Source organism: Molothrus ater, chromosome 22 (genome assembly GCF_012460135.2).
Source record: "Molothrus ater isolate BHLD 08-10-18 breed brown headed cowbird chromosome 22, BPBGC_Mater_1.1, whole genome shotgun sequence".
NCBI classification, from domain to species: Eukaryota; Metazoa; Chordata; class Aves; order Passeriformes; family Icteridae; genus Molothrus; species Molothrus ater.
Window position 1 is genome coordinate 6,299,454 of NC_050499.2, and position 19,559 is coordinate 6,319,012.

General features: G+C 56.7%; 2 protein-coding genes and 1 long non-coding RNA gene across 5 annotated transcripts in view; 1 reads left to right on the plus strand and 2 right to left on the minus strand.

Moving 5' to 3' along the window:
• CBL (Cbl proto-oncogene) overlaps positions 1-5,401 on the minus strand; it is a 37,005-nt gene extending 31,604 nt beyond the window's left edge. The window contains exon 1 of the mRNA XM_036397354.2: positions 5,171-5,401. Within this exon, the coding sequence (XP_036253247.1) occupies positions 5,171-5,317 (147 nt within the window). The 5' untranslated portion in view covers positions 5,318-5,401. The remainder of the gene's footprint in view (positions 1-5,170) is intronic.
• Positions 5,402-5,700: 299 nt separating this feature from the next.
• Positions 5,701-6,790, plus strand: LOC118695771 (uncharacterized). Its single transcript, XR_004981582.1, has 2 exons — positions 5,701-5,922; positions 6,441-6,790. It is a non-coding gene; the product is annotated as an uncharacterized LOC118695771 (long non-coding RNA).
• A 4,385-nt stretch (positions 6,791-11,175) lies between these two features.
• On the minus strand, positions 11,176-19,559 carry NLRX1 (NLR family member X1). Of its 3 annotated transcripts, XR_008508771.1 has the most exons (12): positions 19,473-19,559; positions 18,922-19,053; positions 18,694-18,821; positions 18,477-18,537; positions 18,027-18,124; positions 17,220-17,836; positions 14,934-16,348; positions 14,043-14,129; positions 13,708-13,959; positions 13,322-13,598; positions 11,688-11,752; positions 11,176-11,231 (listed from the first exon to the last, which is right to left on the minus strand). XR_008508771.1 is itself a non-coding variant. In XM_054517077.1 (11 exons), the coding sequence occupies exons 3-11, from the start codon at positions 18,812-18,814 to the stop codon at positions 11,960-11,962; spliced, it is 2,967 nt and encodes a 988-aa protein (XP_054373052.1). In that variant the 5' UTR covers positions 18,815-18,821; positions 18,922-19,053; positions 19,473-19,559; the 3' UTR covers positions 11,796-11,959. The 3 variants fall into 3 exon arrangements, 2 of the variants coding, with proteins under 2 accessions (XP_054373052.1, XP_036253461.1); XM_054517077.1 differs by lacking the exons at positions 11,176-11,231; positions 11,688-11,752 and adding an exon at positions 11,796-11,998; XM_036397568.1 differs by lacking the exons at positions 11,176-11,231; positions 11,688-11,752 and having other exon boundaries at positions 12,972-13,598.

The following is a 19,559-nucleotide window of genomic DNA, read 5'->3' on the forward strand; positions in this document are numbered from 1 at the left end:
CTCATGACACTGAGGGAATTACAGATATCAAACAGTGCAGAATGCAAAACTTAAGTAAAGTGGATAAGAAAAAGCAAAAGAACAGTTTAACATCCTTTTGCAGCATCTCATTTCCACAAAACCTTGTGAAACCTTCAAGAGGAATTGAGCAGTTCCGTACAGTGCAGGCCTAAATACCTACTTCCTTTAAATATAGATGGTAAACAGAGTCATTCCTTCTGAAACACTGCTTTAGCTTTTCACTTTGCCATTTAGGGTATGTGCAAAAAGCAACCTTGTGAAGTGACACCTCCAATTTTATCTGACTTACAGCAGTGCCTGTACCAAGAGCTGACCTGAGAAAGGTTCAATTTCAGCCAAGAGAAAGGCACACAGTGTATCAAAACTCCAACCAGAAAAATCAGACTGCTGGCAAAAAAAAAAAAATAAACACCTAAAAAAGCCTCTGCAAGAATACATGGGAAAAACAAACCACTAAAACTTTCCCTCCATTTTGAGGAGGCTGCCAAGGCCTTAAGATAAAGAGATGGATGGCCAGACAGCTGATTTAGTCAATTGATGCTGATGCCTCAACTGCTGCTTCCTTGGAGCCTGTGAACATTGTACACTGAACCATATCAACAAATTGAGTCAACACATTTGTCCCCTGAAAAAAAAATATAGTTCCACTACGAGCATGAATAGGTTCTAAATCTGCTCCTCAGACCCAGCTGAGCTGTGCTCTGGGCAGCAAAACCTTTTCAGCAGAAATTGTTTATTATACAGTGGGTTTAAAACGTTAACAAACACAGTCAGCTCAGAGGAGGAAGCCACATGAAGCAAGCAGAGCCTGCACTTCCCTCAGCCTGCTGGAAATAGAGAACAATTTGGCTGTTACACTTTGAAATTACCCAGCTATGGGAGCAGCAGACCTGCTGCATTTCAGACTTTGATATCAATTAAAACAATTCCCCCACAGCAGCAGAGAGTTCTGCAAACTGCTCATTCTCAGAGCCCCTGTAAAATGCTTCCCAAGAAGTAAATACCTCAAACAGTTAACAGAAAGGTCAAAACTGCTGGTATTTTATTATCAAATCAGCTTCTTTATTTACCAAGCAGACCAAAATGAGCTAAGATGAGCAGTTAAACAAAACTGCATAACTAAGAGCTGCTGCCTCATGAGCAAACTTGGGGTTTTTACAACACAGCAGCAACAAAAGCATTTTGTGGCATTTTCCTTGTTTCTCTACGTGTGCACTTGCAGCATCATGACAACATCCAAAGGAATGTTCCCAGCCCTGGGAACAGCTGCCCCTCAGCAGCCTTCCACAGGGACCAGCAACGTGGAAGGAAATTGAGCAAAAAGCAGAAAAATATTTTTTTGTTTAGGTGTGATGGCAACGAACAGAAGCAATCCATGGTTTTAAATTATCATCCAAATTTGCCTGGCTCGTGTTGTGTTCTCTGAGGAACAAACCATTTAGGGAGATATTTTTGGGTTTTCAGACACAGCAATAAAGCTCAGCATGAAGAGAGGTAGGCCTGTGAAGAACCTGAAAATTGACTTCACCCATTTCCATTTTCCAAACACAAGTCGAAAATCAATTTCCCCAACTGAGTTTTGAGGAAAGAATCTGTTATGTACTCATTCTAGGAAAAATAATCTCATCTACATCTTTGAGGCCTGGAATTGAATCTTTCCCCTCAACAATCTGCAGCTTGCCTTGACTAATTCTGGAAATTAAGAGCCCCAAGCCTGACGAGCATCCAGGGGCTACTCCCAGGTAAGATTTCCCTTCCCAGGGCAGTTCTGAAAACTCCTTCATTTTTTCCTTCCTTTAGCAGCTGAACAGCTAACTGCACTGAGATCCAGTGCATTCCAGTGCAAGCCAACAGCAAAACAAAACCTACTCAAACATCTCTTATCTCTTGCTAGATTTGTGTTTGGCCTTTCTTCTCCTCACAATGAAGGCGACCTGCAGTGGCACTTCTCTATATCAGTTCTAGGGACTGAATGGTATCAGGAAACCCTTTAGGGAAGCTTTATCTCAAAGCTCCTCTTCCTCCTCTGTGCCTTCCCACATTTATTCCACTCTGCTCCATCCCAAGCAGCTCATGACTAACCCACCTATTCCTCAAATACCACCCACAGAAGTGAACTCCATCCAGGGGGCTGCATTTCATCTCTGCTCTGCAGAGAAATGCAGAAATATCACCTCGTTCAGCTGAAGGGGAACATCCAACAGGGGTGGGAAGGGCTATTTTATATCCAGGCTCTGTGTGACCACATGTAGCTGTGGGAGGAATGGCACTGACAAAAAATTAGGGCTTCAAATGAAAGAATCTGAAAGACATAAATATGTCAGGCAGCTTAAGGAGAGCATTACAGGGAAAATATTTGGACAAGAATCAACTTGCATAGGAAATTCATCAGTCACATCCCAAAGCAGAGATGCACGAATGCTTTGACAACAGCAGCTAATTATGCAGACTAACAAATGAGGTCGTGAGTGTAGTGTACCCACACAGAGACAGCACGCAGCTCTGAGAGGCAAAAACATCATCTATTCAACATGCACACAAGCAGGTTTTTATCTGCACCTGGAATTTCATGTTCCTGGCCCAGAAATCTAACCCATTCTCCACACCTTCCATCCATTTAGCACTCCTCACCAGGAGCTTCTCAGGGTTTTTGCTACACTGCTAAAGAGATTTTAATTCAGATGTGTTCTTTGAGGGTGCATAAGTACAGCTGAAATCTAACTGAAATCTGAAAGGCTTTTCAGAGCCAGATCTCTCCTTTTGTACAAATCAGACTGAACAAGACTTCAAGCCTGAGAGCTTCTGGATGCTGCCTGTGAGTAAACCTGGAGTCAAAAGAGGTTGGTGTAACTTGTGACAAATACAGCAGCAGCCCTGGCTTTTCTGTCAGTGGAGAGAGAACACACCCAACCTGCTACAAAGACCTAAAGCTGTGAAATTCCCCCCAAAAAAACATCCTGCTCCATTTTAAAATGCCACAATAATCAGCTTTTTTTCAGGCTAATCTTTTCCTTTGAGCAGAGCAGGTTATGAGCTCAAACACAAGTTGCCATCTATATCTACACATTCTATAGATGAAAATAAGCATTCTTACAGGTTACACTTATTTAGGGTCCTGTTTCCATGCCCAAGCTGCCTTTCCTACATCAGCACTTGTGCTTGGCCCTCAGAGTCTGTAACAGAGCCAACGGCACCTCTCAAAAGGGTTTTTTTCCTCTGGCCCAGTCTCTGTAGGTGATCAAAGCTCATCACAGGCACAGCAAGGCACAACCATAAACCCTGCCTTCTGTTGAGCCAGCCAACACAGAGTGATTTCTTGGCAGGAACAGAATTTAATACTCCTTTAAAGAAGTCATTTGCTCTGCCTGCTTTTAGCACTTACTGCAGGAGGTTCAGACACTGCATGGATAAACAATGCAGGGGAAAGAGAAGGAAAATGCACAAGCCTGAGGGGCAATTGGATGAGGGATGCCCAAAATCCCTGCCTGCTCTGCTCCCAGAGGGGAAGGAGGTGGCCAGGTGACAGTCCCCAAGGCCTGGGGGCAACTTGGGTGATGCTCTTACTCTACACCACTTGTAGGGCCCTAAACTCAGTGTCATAAATGCACTGCACATTTCAGACTGCAGCATGCCAAGCCTAGCCTTGATTTCAGGGCTGAATAGTAATTATCAATGAAAGTTCCACCAAAATGTTCGATTTTTATTTTGTGCCTATTTCTGTGTGCCTGCTTTCACTCACTTGATCGTTCCCTGACAACCCCCCAGCATTTCTGGAAACCCTGGACTGACCAGCACACCTAGCCAGGCCAGTAAATCAAATATCCCATCACACCAACAGGCCAAAAGGTCTGGTGTCCTGCCCCCGGCAAGAGCCATTTCCTGGCATTTGAAAAGGAGGAGGAGGAGGAGTGGAGAGTCTTAATGACCCCAGAGAGCCCCTCCTAAAGGTGTGGGGCTGGAAGAAGGCCTTTCCAGCTCCCACGCCACAAGTTTTTCTTGTTAAACATCACTTGATACTTTATCTTCCTCTAACTACTTATTGCACAAGGGTTTATTCAGGCTTTTACAGTTTTTCCTCAGTTTTAAGGAAAAGGTTTTGTCCTGAGTGCAGCAACACATTCCTGTTCATTCCAAAAGGAATAACCTGGCCTGCCACAAAGCTTCACCATCCACTACCCACACACCAGGCTCTATTTGCTTGCAAGGAGCAAATCCTGGACTTCTTCCTTGTCCTGCTGCTGTCACCACCTGCAGCTCCCCACCAGCCCCTACCTCTTCCCAGCACCACCAGTGCCCAACCCAGCACCTACAGGACTGGAATTATCTATACGTGCATATGATTAATACAGAAATCACAGAAAATCCTGGCTTGGAAGGGACCCATCATCCAGTGCAACTCCTGGCCCTGCACAGGACACCCCAACAATCCCTGTGTCCAAATGCTGAGCTCTGGCAGCCTTAGGGCTGTGACCATTGCCCTGGGGAAGCATCCCAGATCCTCTCAGGCAGTTCCAAATCCTCCATTCCAAAGTGCCCCCTCTTCCTCCGCCTTGTTCTTTTCAGAGCTGCTGATCTCCCTCCACGCCTTCCCATCCTGGCATCCCATTCCGGTGCTGCCTCTGGCCTCTCCTCCATGGAGAGCCTCCATGGCTCACCTCTCCACCAGGTTCCACACGGAATCACAGGAAGGTTGGCGTTGGAAGGACCTTAAAGCCCATCTTGTCCCTGGCAGGGACACCTTCCACTACCCCAGGGTGCTCCCAGCCCTGTCCAGCCTGGCCTTGGGCACATCCAGGGGCAGCCACAGCTGCTCTGGCACCCTGTGTCAGGCCTGCCCACCCTCCCAGGGCACAATTCCTAATTCCCAATATCGATCTAAGCCTCCCTTCCATCAGTGCCAAGCCATTCCCCCTTGTCCTGTCACTCCACGCTCACCACATCCTTCCCCCACAGCGCTGCACCCCATTCTGTGCCCAGGCACCTCTGAACCCCCCAGATATCCCCCCTGGAGCCCCAGACCCCTCTCTCCCAGCCCAGCCAACTCCAAAATTCCAGGCTCATCCCAGATCCCCCCTGACCCCAGAGCCTCGAACCCCCCAGGCCAGCCCTGTGCCACAGCCATCCCTCCCCACCCCAGCGCCCTCCCCACCTTATCCATGAGCTTCCAGCACTTCTCCACCATCTTCTTGTCCACGGCGCCGGGCTGGTGCGGCCCGAGGTGGTGGTGGTGCGGCTGGAACGCGTCCTTCATCAGCCCGATGAGCCCGCCGGGGCCCTTCTTCAGCGGCGCCGACATGGGGGCGCCCACAGCCGGCCCGTGGGGCCCGTCCGGCACCGGGGCCGCGGCCCTGGAGGGGACCGGGCTGAGGGCGCTCCGGGCCGGGCCGGGCCGGGCAGGGCGGCGGCGGCGGCCGTGGGCGGTGGCGGCGGCGGCGGCGCCCGGTTCCAGCGAGGCCCCGCCCTCCTCGCCGGCGCTGATTGGCCGCCTGCCCCCCCGCGCGCCCGGCCACGCCTCCCCCTCCGGGGTGGAGCCGGCGCTGATTGGTCGCGGAGTGAGGCGCATGCGCACTGTGGCGGCGTGAGGGCGGAGCGGTGGCCATGCTTGGTGAGGGCGGAGCGGGGCGGGGCGCGGTCGCCATGGGAACGCGGGGGCCGCGCTCGCCCCGCCGCCCCCGGGAGGGACCCGCGGCCTTCGCGGCCCTTCCCGTGCCCGGCTTGCGCAACCGCATCGCTTCCCCTTTCCCGGACACGCGTTCCCTTTTCTAAGAACGGCCCCGACGCGGGGAAGCGGCACTGCACACCGCCTCTCCCGCAGAGGGATGTGCCCGAGGCAGGAGCGGCACCGGCGTCCCCACGGTGGGGAGGGGATGGGAACGGGAGAGCGTCCGGTGCACCTGGCAGGTACCTGAGGCCTCTCCCCGCAAAGCAGGGGAGGCAGAGCCCACCGGGGCTGAGTCCCCGTTCCTGGCCGGGGAGAGAATCATCCCGGCTCCAACAGGAGAAGGAGCAGGAGCCGGGCAGTGAGAGCAACAGGGAGAGAAAAGGGGATGGGGCAGTGAAAAGCAGACCAGGGAGAGAAAAGGAACCAGGGGACAAAAGAGGACCTGGGAGAGAGAAGAGAACCAGGGGGTCAAAAGGAGGCAAGGGAGAGAAAAGGGAACCAGAGAGAGAAAAAGGGACCAGGGGGAGAAAAGAGAACCAGAGGTCAAAAGGAGGCAAGGGAGAGAAAAGGGAACCAGGGAGTGAAAAGGGACCAGGGAGAGAAGAGGGGAGCAGGGAATCTAAAGGGAACTAAGTAAGGAGTGAGGTTGTCAGAGCTGACACCACCAAACTTTTTTAAAAATTACAACATGGGCTTGAAAGTCAGTTGAGTTCTGTTTCTTTGCTGCCTTCAGATCCTCTTTTCATCTCCTCTCCAGGCAGAAGAACACATCCTTTTGCAAAAACCAGCTGTGGCTGGTACTACAGGGGCTGCGACAGGAAACCAGGCAAAGGCAAACTGTGGGTTTGCCCACATCAGTTTGGGGAACATGAGCACCCCAAACTCAGGCCTGGAGGTTGGACAGCACAGCCTCAACCTCTGGATCCAGCCTCCTCCAGGGAGCTTTGCTTCCCCTGTGGCACCCACTTGCTGAGGAGCCAAATGGACAGCACAGCAGGAAGCAGCACTAAACACAACGAGGGAGCCCAGCATGGATTGGTTATAAAACTCTCTGCCTTTATTTTATTGCCTTTGGTAAAGCTTGGTAAATATTTCTGAGACAGGCAACTCCTTGTCTGGCTTTAATTACCAGGGCAAATTTTCCTAAGGATTATATTGACCTCAAATATGTCAACGTTTATTGAGGCCGTGTTCCTGAGGCTTTTCCCATTAGGTGCTAATGGATTCTGGCTAATAGTCAAGCAGGGTTGACCACCAGCAGGTGCCCTGGCCAGCTCCACGCTACCACAAGTACCTGGGGAGAGAACTGGGGAGGGCAACACTGCCTTTGTGAGAGCCAAGTACAAAAATCACCATGGCTCTGATCCAAAGAGATCAGGGAACATGCTTGAGTAATTGCATTCCTGACTATCTGCTTCTCTGGGCATGATTCACCCCGAGCTGGGGCTGTGAGACTTCAAGCAAAGGTTGATTTTGCTTGAGACTGTTGTGACTGTCTCGCCTGGGACTCTTGGGAGGGTTTCACTTGGGGCTGATGCAGGGACCCTACACCTTGGTGCTGCTGGGGGCTCCCAGCCACGCTTTTCCCACCTCTCCCTTGACTGTTCACCCCCAAACCAGCCTGCAGCTGGCCAGTCCTGCTCCCTCCCGAGCTGTCAGCTCCCAAAAGCTCTGGACAAGGACTTTTTCCCCCCCAGCTACCTGCACTGAGCTCAGAGGACACAGAGGCAGGGACTCCGGTGTGGTGCTTCTGTTCACGCTCGAGAAGGGGCCGAGGTAAAACCTCAGCCAGAGGTTTGTGGTTCTTGGCCACATGCAAAACTCTGTGCTCGTTTTCACTCTCCCACGCTCGGCAGAGAGGTGAAATTTCCCCTCTGGGATCCCCCCCTGCCACCCTCCTCCAGCACTGCCACCGCCCTGGCAGGGCAGGAACAGATGTGTCACCTGCAAGGGGAACCCTGAGGATGCTCCTGATGTGTCACCTGCAAGGGGAACCCTGAGGATGCTCCTGATGTGTCACCTGCAAGGGGAACCCTGAGGATGCTCCTGATGTGTCACCTGCAAGGGGAACCCTCAGGAAAAACCCATGCTGTGGAGCACAAGGGATGCCTGCAGGAGTCTGCTGTCAGATTCCTGCAGGTGCAGTGCCCAGGGGCTCTCAGGATGGCTCTCAGCCCTCACCCTCCCAGCAGCACACCTGGAGAGCTTCCTACATCCACTGCCCAATGGCAGGCAGAGGATGGGTCTGGCCCTGGGATGTGCTGCCCAGTCACAGTGCTGTCCATAACATCACCCACACAAACAGCAGCGTGGATTTGTCCTTTAATCACCCCAAAAAGGTGGTGCAGGAGCAAGGTGGTGCTGGCTGGTGGACACTCACTGCCCACAGGTTCAGAGAGGGGATGAGAGGAGCAGCACAGGAGAGATGTCCATGCACGTGCAGATCTGAGCCAACTCTCGAGTCCCCTGGGTCATGGTGCAGAGGGCAGTGCCTCAGCTCTCCTGGGAACTCCCACAGCCTGGAGCTGGGCAAGGGCTTCAGTGCAATGTCCTGAGGAATCCCTGGAGGTAGCTGGGCAGGCAAAGACACAGCTCTGTGGTCAGGTTAGGAGGAGCTGCCACTGTGGTTGATAAAAGCTCTGAGGCAGCCTGGGTGAGCAGAGACGAGTCCCTGGGAGTGTCATGCTGTGAGCCAGGCATGGAGACACAGGAGCTGCGTGTGCAGGGTCCATGCTGAGCAGTGCTGAGCCCCGAGGGGCTGCACGTGGCCTGGGTGCAGGTGCTGTGTGGGAGAGCCTGTCCAGAGGCTCCTGGGCTGTTAGAATGCCTGGCACAGCTTTGTGTGCTCCTCCTGGCGCTGGCTCTGCGGGGACACAGGTTGGAGGCGTCTTTCTGCCTGCCCCTGTGGCACACAGCCTCCTCCTGGCAGCACCACAGATGCCAGGAAATGTTAGGATGGGCGGAATAGGAGGGTGGCAGCACTCAGAGCCCTGCCGGGCTGTGAGCACTGCCCTGAGGAGTTACCTGTATGATCTCTATGCTGTTGGCAGCAGCCATCAGCCAGGACACAGGTCCCTTGGGTGCCACCTCAACGTCACAAAGTGCAGGGGAGCCACTGCGAGAGGGCAGGGAGGGCGTGCAGGAGCCTGAGGCGGGGTCACCGTCCCCAAAGAACTGCAGGGGGGACAGCCCGATCTGGAAGAGCAGAAGAGGGATGGACACACAGCCCCTGTTGGGGACACCCATCCCATTGTGCAGCCTCACAGCACCTCACAGCCAGAGCAGGGGCGTGCCCCCAGGACCTACCGAGTGGTAGAACTCGTCCCCAGCGGGGTCGATGACCAGCAGTGTCACCTGATCCTCCCGGGCGCGGATCCTGTGCACGGTCTGCTCGTGGTCCAGCCCCTCGATGCTCTCCCCGTTCACGGCCAGCACACGGTCCCCTTCCCTCATCCCTGCCTGCTCTGCTGGCAGCCCCACATCCACATCCCACAGGAACTGGCCTGCCACAGCACAGGGAGGGGGCAGAGGCTCACAGAGGGGAACTGGCTCTGCTGACCCCTGTGTGCAGGTGGGGACAGGGTCCTATTGCAGGCACAGAGCTGTCAGCTCTTCCCAGCCCTCAGAAATGCCTTGCTCAGGTACAAACTGCCCCTCTCAGCCCTCTCACCTACTCCTCCCGAGCTGCAGTCATCCTCCTTGAGCAGGAACCCGTAGCCAGCAGGACCCTTCACCAGGTGCAGCTCCCGGACCTTGAAGGGGAGCCTGGAGGTGTCAGCCAAGGCAGCCGTGACCCGCAGGCCCCGCAGGCGGTAGAACTCCTCCACGGCGCTGGAGGCCACCAGCAGTGTCACCTTGTTGCCGCTCTGCTTGAGCTGGATGGGAAGCACAGGTGCTCAATGACATTCTCAGCCCCATCCCTCACCCCCCATGCCAAGAGCAGGCACCTTTCTGGTGAGCTGGGTGTGGGAGTAGCTCTTGACGCTGTCCCCGTTGAGCTCCAGCAGCCAGCAGCCCGGTGGCACCCCTGCTCTGTCCGCTGGCCCATCCTGCAGCACCGACAGCTGGAAGGTGCCCTTGGTGCCTGCAGGAGGAGCAGAAGGGGCATTTTGGGGTGAGTGAGGCGCTACAATGGGGAGGCTCATGGTGGCAGCATCCTGCTTTACCTTCTGGACACGACACGCTGAAGCCAAAGCCGCTTTTGTCCCTGGTGACGTGGCAGAGGCGCGGGCGGATGTCCTCGGGCAGCATCTGGGACAGGTCCCTGCCCAGGGCTTTGGCGGCTTCGTAGGAGTCACCATCCAGCACTGCCAGCAGGACCTGGTTCCCACTGGCCTTGATCTTCTGCACCACCTGGAAGGACCCAGGAACCCTCAGCAGGCACCCTCTGATGGGGTGGGGGCCCTGGGGTCAGCAGGGCTCATGCATGTGGTGGTGTTTGCGGGGGTCCCAGGATGAGGGAAGAGATGAGAATGTTGACTCCATGTTTCAGAAGGCTTGATTTATTATTTTATGATATATATTATATTAAAACTATGCTAAAAGAATAGAAGAAAGGATTTCATCAGAAAGCTAGCTAAGAATAGAAAAGGAATGAATAACAAAGGCTTGTGACTGACCGAGACAGTCCGAGCCAGCTGGGCTGTGATTGGCCATGAATTAGAAACAACCACATGAGACCAATCCCAGCTGCACCTGTTGCATTCCACAGCAGCAGATGCAGATAACCATTGGTTACAATTTGTTCCTGAGGACTCCCAGCTTCTCAGGAGAAAAAATCCTAATGAAAAGATTTTTTTAAAACATGTCTGTGAAATATCACCCTTTTTATTTTAATAAAATTAAAAAGAAAAGTGTTTGTGATTTTGTCTGCTGGGCCCATGCAGAGGAAAGAACAAACACTTGAGAGGTTATCTGTTGCCAATCAAAACCTCAATCAAGTGCTGATGTGGAATGATCAGGGAAATTCTTCGCCTGTAGAACATCAAATTCTATCATATCACTAAAACAATCTTACAATATAAGAAAATGCAAAAACAATGCAAAAAAAAGTTCATTGCTTCAAGTCCAAGCTGAGTCATGCATCCTCTGTGCCCCTGGCTGGGCAGGACCCACAGATTCCCATGGGAATCAGGGATCAGGAATTTGGGATCCCAGGGACCCAGGCATTCCTATGGGAATCAGGAATCAGGGATCCCAGGGACCCAGGCGTTCCCATGGGAATCAGGGATCAGGAATCAGGGATCCCAGGGACCCAGGCGTTCCCATGGGAATCAGGGATCAGGAATCAGGGATCCCAGGGACCCAGGCGTTCCCATGGGCTGCTCCCAGCTTACCCTGAGGTGGTCCATGTGGTCCACGAAGTGGCCATTGACCTGGAGCAGGCGGTCCCCGTCCTGCAGCCCCCTGCGCTGGGCCACCCCCCCCAGCTCAATCTGCCGGATGATGTGGCCCTGGCAGCCCAGCTCCTCGTGCAGGCAGAAGCCGAAGGTCTCTGTGCTCTCCTTGGTCAGCAGGTAGAAGCGGGGCTCCCCCATGCCCTCACCATCTGTGTGGGGGCACAGCCCGTGAGCAGAGCCCTGCAGGGATCCTCACACAAGTTCTGCACCCCATCCTGGGCTGGGGGTCTGCTCATCCCTCCTGTGTTCACCTCCCACAGGTCCCCAGTGTGGCAGAGAGCTCAGGACCCCAGCAGTGCCCAGGTGCCACAGCCCCCTGCAGACACGAGGACACCCAGGTGCCACATCCCTGTGCAGAGACAAGGACACCCAAGTGTCACAGCCCCCTGCAGACACGAGGACACCCAGGTGCCACATCCCTGTGCAGAGACAAGGACACCCAAGTGTCACAGCCCCCTGCAGACACAAGGATGCCCTGGTGCCACAGCCCCGTGCACAGACAGGGTCACCCAGGTGTCACAGCCCCCTGCAGACACAGGGACCCCCAGGTGCCACAGCCCCCTGCAGACACAGGGACACCCTGGGAGATGAGGGCGTGTATTTACCCGTGTCCTCAGTCAGGGTCAAGGCTGGGTTGTCGATCCCAACTTTGGGGTTAAATTCAAATTTTCTGAAATGATAAAGGGCAGGAGAGGCCACGTTAGTGCAGGGTGGCCTTGCCCCTGCCTCCCCCTGCTTTGGGGAGCTTGTTCCTCCCAGAAAGGGCCAAGTGGGGCCTGTGCCTCCTTTTTCCTTGGGGAAAGACAGACAAGATTTCCCTCTTGGACCATTCCCCAAGTCTCTCCTGGGCCCCAGAAAGCCCCTGGTCAAGGGGAGATCAGCACTTACATGATGGACATCTTGTCTCCCTCGAGTCCTGCAGAGGGAGAGGAGAGGTCAGCACGGGAGGTGGTGGGCTGGGAGCAGACCCCACACTCTGGAGCACTCACAGGCTGAGCCTGCCATCCAGGTGAGGGGGTTTGCCAAGCCCACACAGCTCCCAAGCCCCTCTGTCTCTCAGCACAGGTTGTCCCTTGGCCCTGCCACCACTGTCCTCCTGCCTTCCCAACAGCAGGACCTGCTGCTCAGGTCCCATGGGCACTCACTGCTGGGGCAAAGAGGGGCCAAGCAGATGGGCTCAGTCCTGGGGGTCTACAGGGCTCTTCAGTGAGGGCTGAGAAGGTTCACCAGGACCCCAGGGAGCTGCTGGAGCCAGGAGAATGAAACAGAGACCTTCCCTGTTACACATCCCCCCATAAAACCCCTCCACACCTCTTTGGGCACAAGGAACCCCAAACCCAGGGAGAGGGGATGCCTCCCCAGCATCCCCACAAGGAGACATTTTCCTGCATGCCTCTGGCTCCTTCCATGGGCTGCCTGGGCTCTGACATTGCCTTGCTCCACCTGGCACACACCTGTGTGTGTGGGGAAGGGTCTGCAGAGGATTCCCCGGCAGGCACATACCTTTTGTTTGCTTCATGGCTGCAGGGATTGCCAGAGGGAGCAAGGTACAGGGTGAAGTGGCAGGGAAGTGTCCCCGCCTCTCCCAAGATGCCCCAGGTTTAATGGTTAAACAGCCTTGAGTTTCCCCTGCCCTCCCAGCCCCTGGCACTGCCAGCCAGAGCTGGGAGCAGGGACCAGCACCCCGGGACACCCAGCTTGGGGACAGCTCCTGGTGGCTTCCAGGGGGACACAGTGAGGGAGAATGACTGGTTCAGCACTGGAGCAGAGGTGGGCTGCTCCATGCCAGTGCTGGGAGATGGGGAAAGGCAGAACCCTCCACTCCAGCTGCTCCACATTCCTCCCCAGGAAGGGCCCGAAGAGGAGATCAAGTCTTGGAACTAGTGTGCTTCAGTGGAAATAGAGAGGTGCACTTTAATGCTCCCAAAAGATTCACAGACAAGCCCCAATCCTGCTCCCTGCCAGCACTCTGGCTGGGGTGCAGGGGCTGGCTTTCCACAAGCCCAGAAGAACAAGTCCCATTTGCTCCTGGCCTGGTTTCTGTCCCATTCCCACACTGCAGATGGGGCTGAGCCCCACACACCCAGCACCTTTGACAGCACCATCCACCCAGCATCTCCAGGTGGGTGAGGGCATAGGGAATGTGCTGCTGGGCACACTCCACTGCCCCACCCCTGGCTGGTGGATGGGCAGCAGGTTAGAGGCTCCCATCCTGCAGTTTCCCCAGCATTTTCTTGACCTCGCTCTCGACTCGCAGGAATTTGGCTTTCCTCCAGGGATTGGCAGTCTGGCTGCGGCTGCTCTCCAGGTCCTGCAGGAGGAGGGTGAGGTGCTGCCGGACCCGCTCGCGGTCCCAGAAGGGCAGGTTCCTCTGCACCACGTTCAGGATGTGGGACCAGTAATCGGAGACGTCGGTGCCCGCCGTGAGGAAAACCAGAGCCCTGACGCCGTCCCGGTCCATGCGCAGGGAGTCAAGAGCCCTCTTGCCATCCTCGCTGATGTCGTTGAAGTAGAGACTGGGAAAGCAGCAGGAGACACTGGTGAGGGCTGAGGGGAAGGACAGAGGCACACAGGGCAGGGATGCTGTGTGGGTAAAAGGGCAGGGGCGCAGCAGAGGGGACTCACTGCACTTTGTCCAGCGTCTCGTGCCTCTTGGCCACCTCCACCACGCGCAGGGCCGCCGTGTCCGTCAGGGAGTTGTAGCCCAGGTTGAGCTCCTGCAGGTGCTGGTTCTGGGCCAGGTGCTGGGCGATGGCCTCAGCGCCGGGGTCCCCCAGCGAGGTGTGCAGCAGGGACAGCTGTGTCAGAGAGCGGTTGCCGGCCAGCGCCTCGGCCAGGTAGCGAGCGCCCTGCTCCCCCACGGGGTTGTTGGCCAGCCTGTGGGACACGGAGCTCAGGGAGTGCCCAGGCACGTGGGGGACAGCAGTGGCAGTGTCATGCAGGGCGGGGGCCGTACTCACCGCAGGCTGCTCACCACACACTTGTCATGCAGGAGCAGGTCACGGATTTCCTTGCAGGCTTCGGAGCCCAGGCTGTTGAGCTGCAGACTGGTGCAGAGCAAGACACGGGTGTGACAGGAACAAAATGGCTGTTACCTGGGAGCCTGGCAGCCCTGCCCGCTCCATTTTGCCCATCACCATCCTCCCTGGGCTCCCCAAACTAGGCCACTCCAGGTTTCCTCTCCCAAAGGGAGCACAGTGACACCGCACCCGAGCATGAGCCAGCAGAGCCGGTGCCAGCAGGAGCGGGGCAAGGGGAAGGGGATGGCAGAGTCTTCAGGAGGTGGGCGAAGGTCAGAGGAGGGATCAGGGCTCCATCAAGCCCTCCTGAGCATCTGGAGGAAGGAAGTGCGGCACAGCCCAGCTGCACAGCCCCGATCCATCTGTGCTGAGCACGTCTCGCCACCACCTGGGCGGCAGGAAGACCTGCAGCTCCACAAACGTTCTGGAACGTCTGTGGGAACATCTGCACAGCCCAGACTCCCACCTCTGGGACTGCAAACTCCTCACAGAGCTAACGACACGGGGATGCCGGGTAACTTCCCGAAGGGACTCGGGTCTGTCAGGACAGCTGGCAGCCCGCCCAGCCTGTACCAGCTGCAGGGAACTCCCCAGAAATTCCTGCGGGAGGGTGAGCTGGGACTGCAAATCCCAGCATGCAGTGCCCTAGAAAGGCTGCTCAAGGAGTGTTGCATGTTGGAAGCTGTAGTTCCCTAGGTCTGCACTGGGAATAAACATGCCCTTTCCTAAGTTTTCCATACCTGGGCTCCTAAAGCATCCCTGTGATGGGCAGAGGTGAGAAAAAACCCGATTTTTGAGCAGTGCCCAAAGGCAGGAGGAGGTGGTACTCACTGGAGAGCTTTACATCGCAGCAGGACAGGGAAGAGGGTCCTCAAGCTGCCGCTGTCCAGGTTGCAGGAGGTCAGGTTCAGCTCCTCCACCTCGTGACACGTGGTGCTCATGACAGATGCCAGCACAGAGCACTTGAGAGGGGTCATCTTGACGGAGGAGAGGTTGACGGCACGGAGGGAGAGGATGGCCTCGGCCGTGAAGCGCTCGTTCTGGAACTCGTGCAGGAAGAACAGGTAGTCCATGAGCTCCGAGGGGGGCAGGCCCCTGCGGCCCTTCCTGATCACCGTCTTCTTCATGGCCTTGGCGATCTCGAAGGCTGCCAGGTTCTTGATGGAGCAGCCCAGCTGCTCCAGGATGGCGCGGTTGCGGCGGGACAGGATCCCACCCATGAAAATGGGGAAGAGCTCAAAGACCTCATCATCCGGGGCCTCATCGGGGTGGCGCATGGGGCCCTCCACGCCCAGGATGCTGGAGTTGATCTGGTCCAAGACATCATCATTGTAGTAATCCTCCTCCTTGAACAGCTCCTCTGCCATGGTGTGGGCAATGGTATCCCTGTCCTTGCCGCCCACCCGGGAGAAGTAGCGAGGGAAGATCTTGAGGAGGTTGAAGAGCACAGGGAGGAAGCGCAGGGGCAGCACCTTGGAGATGATGTTCACAACCACAGCCACGTCTTCGCTTACCTTCCCGAGGACCTCTGACAGCTCCTTCCCCACTCTCTGCACCAGGGTCTTCTTCTCGCCCAGCACCACGTACAGGGCTGCCAGGTACTCCTGCATGGCGGGGATGGTGAAGACAAAGGTGTGCTCCTTGCCTGGCTGCACGCACGGGCTCAGGAAGAAGCGGAACACATCGCTGCGGAAAACCTCCAGGAGGTTGAGCTCGCTTTCAGTCTTCATCTCCACCTCGAAGCACTGCCGCAGGTCCTCCTCTGAGAAGCAGGTCTTGCGGGACATCACCCCCTCGTAGGCCAGCTTGCCCACTGTCTTGGCCACGTACTTCATCATGGAGATGTGGGTGGGGTCGGTGCTGTCCAGCACCTCCCCGCTGAAGTTGAGCCTCAGGAAGCTGGTGTAGATACCGGTGAGGGTCTGGCTGGGAGGAACCGCCCTGGTGAAGTAGAGGAAGTGCAGGGTGGTGCACACCAGCCAGCAGTAGGACGGCAAGAAGCAGGCGGCCGTTATTTGGTTGTGGCGCTCCAAGTTCCTCGACAGCATCTCCACCAGGTTCTCCTGCTCTGCTGAGTGGCGTTGCTGGCTTTCCTCCCCGGAGCAGCCGGGCTGGCTGAGGCGCATCTGGAAGTAGAGCTTCTGCAGGTTGGTGTCGGAGAAGCCGCAGATCTCGGCGTAGCGCCCCACGTACTTGCCGGGGATGCGGCGCACGGCAGATGGGCGCGTGGTGACGATGATGCTGGCCTGGGGACACAGGGCTGGGTGAGTCTGGGCTGCCCAGCAGGGTGTAACCCACTGAGGGGTGCACCAGGATAACCCCATCCACAGGGTGGGGTTCACAAAGGCGCTGGATCAAACCTGGCCCAGGCAGAGGGGACAGAAGAACTTCCCCCATTCCCTCCTAGACATAAAGTCTGGAAGATCACAGCCTTTATTACCTTAGCAGGCTGTCACAGACACATTTTATGAAAAATCCTTTCCTTAGGATTTTTTCTCCCAAGAAGCTGAGAGGCCTCAGAAACAAAATGCAAACAATGGTTATCTGCTGCTGATGCAACAGGTGCATCTGGCTTGGTCTCATGTGGTTGTTTCTAATTAATGGCCAATCACAGCCCAGCTGGCTCAGACTCTCTGTCCGAGCCACAAGCCTTTGTTATTCATTCCTTTTGCTATTCTTAGCTAGCCTTCTGATGAAATCCTTTCTTCTATTCTTTTAGTATAGTTTTAATATAATATATATCATAAAATAATAAATCAAGCCTTCTGAAACATGGAGTCTGATCCTCGTCTCTTCCCTCATCCTCGGACCCCTGTGAACACAGTCACACCAGGCCCCTAAGACATAAATAAAATCTGGAGGACCACAGCCTTCCTTACCTTACCAGACCTCCTAGACATAAATAAAATCTGGAAGATCACAGCCTTCCTTACTTACTAGACCCCCCCAAAGATCCCACCAGTGACATGAGGCCACCTTAGCAAGTTCCTCCAGGAACAGAGGCTGCCTGCTTGCTCTCCCAGCCAAGCTGGACTGCAAATAATGATCCCAAGAGCCCTGTGATGCCTCAGGGCTCACCCCCAACCTTCTCCCAGCACAAAGCTGGGCAACACCGACCTCGGGCAGGAGGTATTTCCGCAGCAGGTTGACCACGATGGCAGAGGGAGGCACGGGCTCGTTGGGGTCACAGCACAGCTCCGTGCCAGCCAGGCTGAAGTCCAGGCTGAGGCGCTCCAGGCCGTTGAGGATGAAGAGCACGCTGAGGTTGGAAGCCTCCAGCACCGGCACCACGTCCCGGAGGTGCTGGTACTTCTTGGTGATGAGGCGCCGCAGGGACACGTGGGCATGGCTGTGGGACAGGTCCTCGCAGGAGAAGGGGATGACCAGCTGGAAGCGGGGCAGGCGCCCGTGGCACCAGTCCACCACCATCTTCTTGATGAGGGTGCTCTTGCCCGTGCCCACGGTGCCGTAGAGCACCACGTTCTTCACCTGCCGCCCGCAGGCGTCCACGTCGAACAGGTTGTGGAGGCTGATAACCTTCCTGGAGGGCTGCTGGAGCTGGTTCTGGATGGTTAAATCAGGGGAGGGCTTCAGAATCTCCTCCAGGGAGCTCTCCCGGATCACTGGGTCCACGTGGACGGCATCCAGAGAGAAGGAAGGGCCGAACTGCCTCTCCTCATTGGGCTGGTGGCTGAACCACGCAGACAGGCTCTTCTGGTGCTTCTTGATGGCACCTGCAAGGAGGAAGGTGCTGGACATGACAAGGGTTGTGCAATGGCAGGGCACTGGGGAAGTTGCCTGCCCCAAGCCACTGCAAAGAGGGGACAGCACCCAGTTATGGGGAACCCTCACACTGCCCAGGACAGCGGCTGCCCCCACCCCACTGTGTAGGACCCTCCCTCCAAACCAGAGCTGCAAACTCACCAGAAAAAGCCACTTTCCTCAGCTGGGACTGACCATGGTGAGAGGAGCTGGGCTGGGCAGATTTCTCCTGGGAGTCTCCCTGGTAGTGAACACAGCCCCTGCAGGAGGAGGGAGAGTGTCACAGGGAGCAGCCCCAGACCCCACCTGGGGCAGGGTGGGCAGATCCCCAGCCAGGCTGTGGGAAGTGCTGAGAGGAGCCAGCTCAGCCCTTCCTCCCCCCACACCAGGGCAGAGCGCAGGGCCAGGGCAGGGGCACGGCTGGGAGGGGAAGGCAGGTCAGGAAGCCACAGGCTGTGCATTCCCAGAAAACCCGTGGAGAGGCAGGGCAGGTGGGCTGGAGTCAGAGCAGGCAGGGAGGTGGGTCTGGGTGCTTGTTTGGAAGCAGAGCAGTGTCCCTGGTCCACCCGGGTGCTGTGACAAAGAGCCCCAGCCGTGTGACACTGACTGTACCTGGGGAGGGAGATGCTGCTTGTGCCAAGGATCCTCCTGAGGAAACTCCTGCCTGCACCACCTGGTGGGGAGGAGGAATGCTCATGGTCAGGGATGGCTTTCTCCAGCCCAGCAGGGTAACCCCACACCTCGCTAGGGTGCCCCCACCCCTGCCCAGCTGGGGAGGGATGTCCAAGGGGGACAGGGCTGAGCGCCAGAGGCACCGACCCCAGCTCACCTGGCACGGCAGCCGCACACACGGACACGCTGCGGGTCCCCCTTGTCCCTGCCAGGGACCGCGGCAGCCGCGCCCAGCTGCCCCAGGGCAGGCAGCCCTGGCACTGCATGGCCCGGGACATCCTCCTCCTGAAACACAGGGCGTGGCAGGCGGGTGAGGGGCTCCGGGGGCTCAGCAGAGCACGGGGGGCTGTGGGATGTGGTGCAGCAGAGTCCTGCCCAGCCTTACCTGCCCCAGCGTGGTCCAGCCCGGCAGAACCGGCTGTGCTGGCGCTGACTCAGGCTCCCGCCCCAGCAGGGCTCAGCAGGGCGATCCTTCAGGAGCCCGGGCGGTGCTCACAGCCCCCAGCATCCCGGGAAACTGAGGCACGGGGGAGAAAGATATAAGCGAGCCCCAGCCGAGAGGAAGGGATGAGCAGGGTGACAACTCGCTCACTCACTCTCACGTCCCACAAGCCACGCTGTTTACAGCCCCTTTTTACGTGATCCAGGTGGAGAAACTGAGGCACGGGGGCGGGGGCAGAGGGGCTGACCTTGAGCACAGGTGTCCCGACCTCGGTGCCCCCGCAGGAAACAACCCCACGCTGTCCCATGCCCGGTTCCCAGCCCCTTCCCAGCCCCTCTGCCGAGCCGAGGGCCCCGAGCTGCCGTCCCGCTGCTGAGCCCTTCCAGGGACCCCCCTGGGGACCCCCGTGTCCTGGTGGCCCCTGTGCCCTCCCGGCTCCCCGCTCATGGCGAGGCCGTGGCGGTGCAGGGGCCGGAGCCCGGGGCTGGGGTTACCTCGTCCTGCAGGATTCCAGCCGGGAACTGCCCGTGCTCGGCCTGCCGGGCTCACGGAGCGCAGCCCCGAGCTGCCCATCCGCCTCT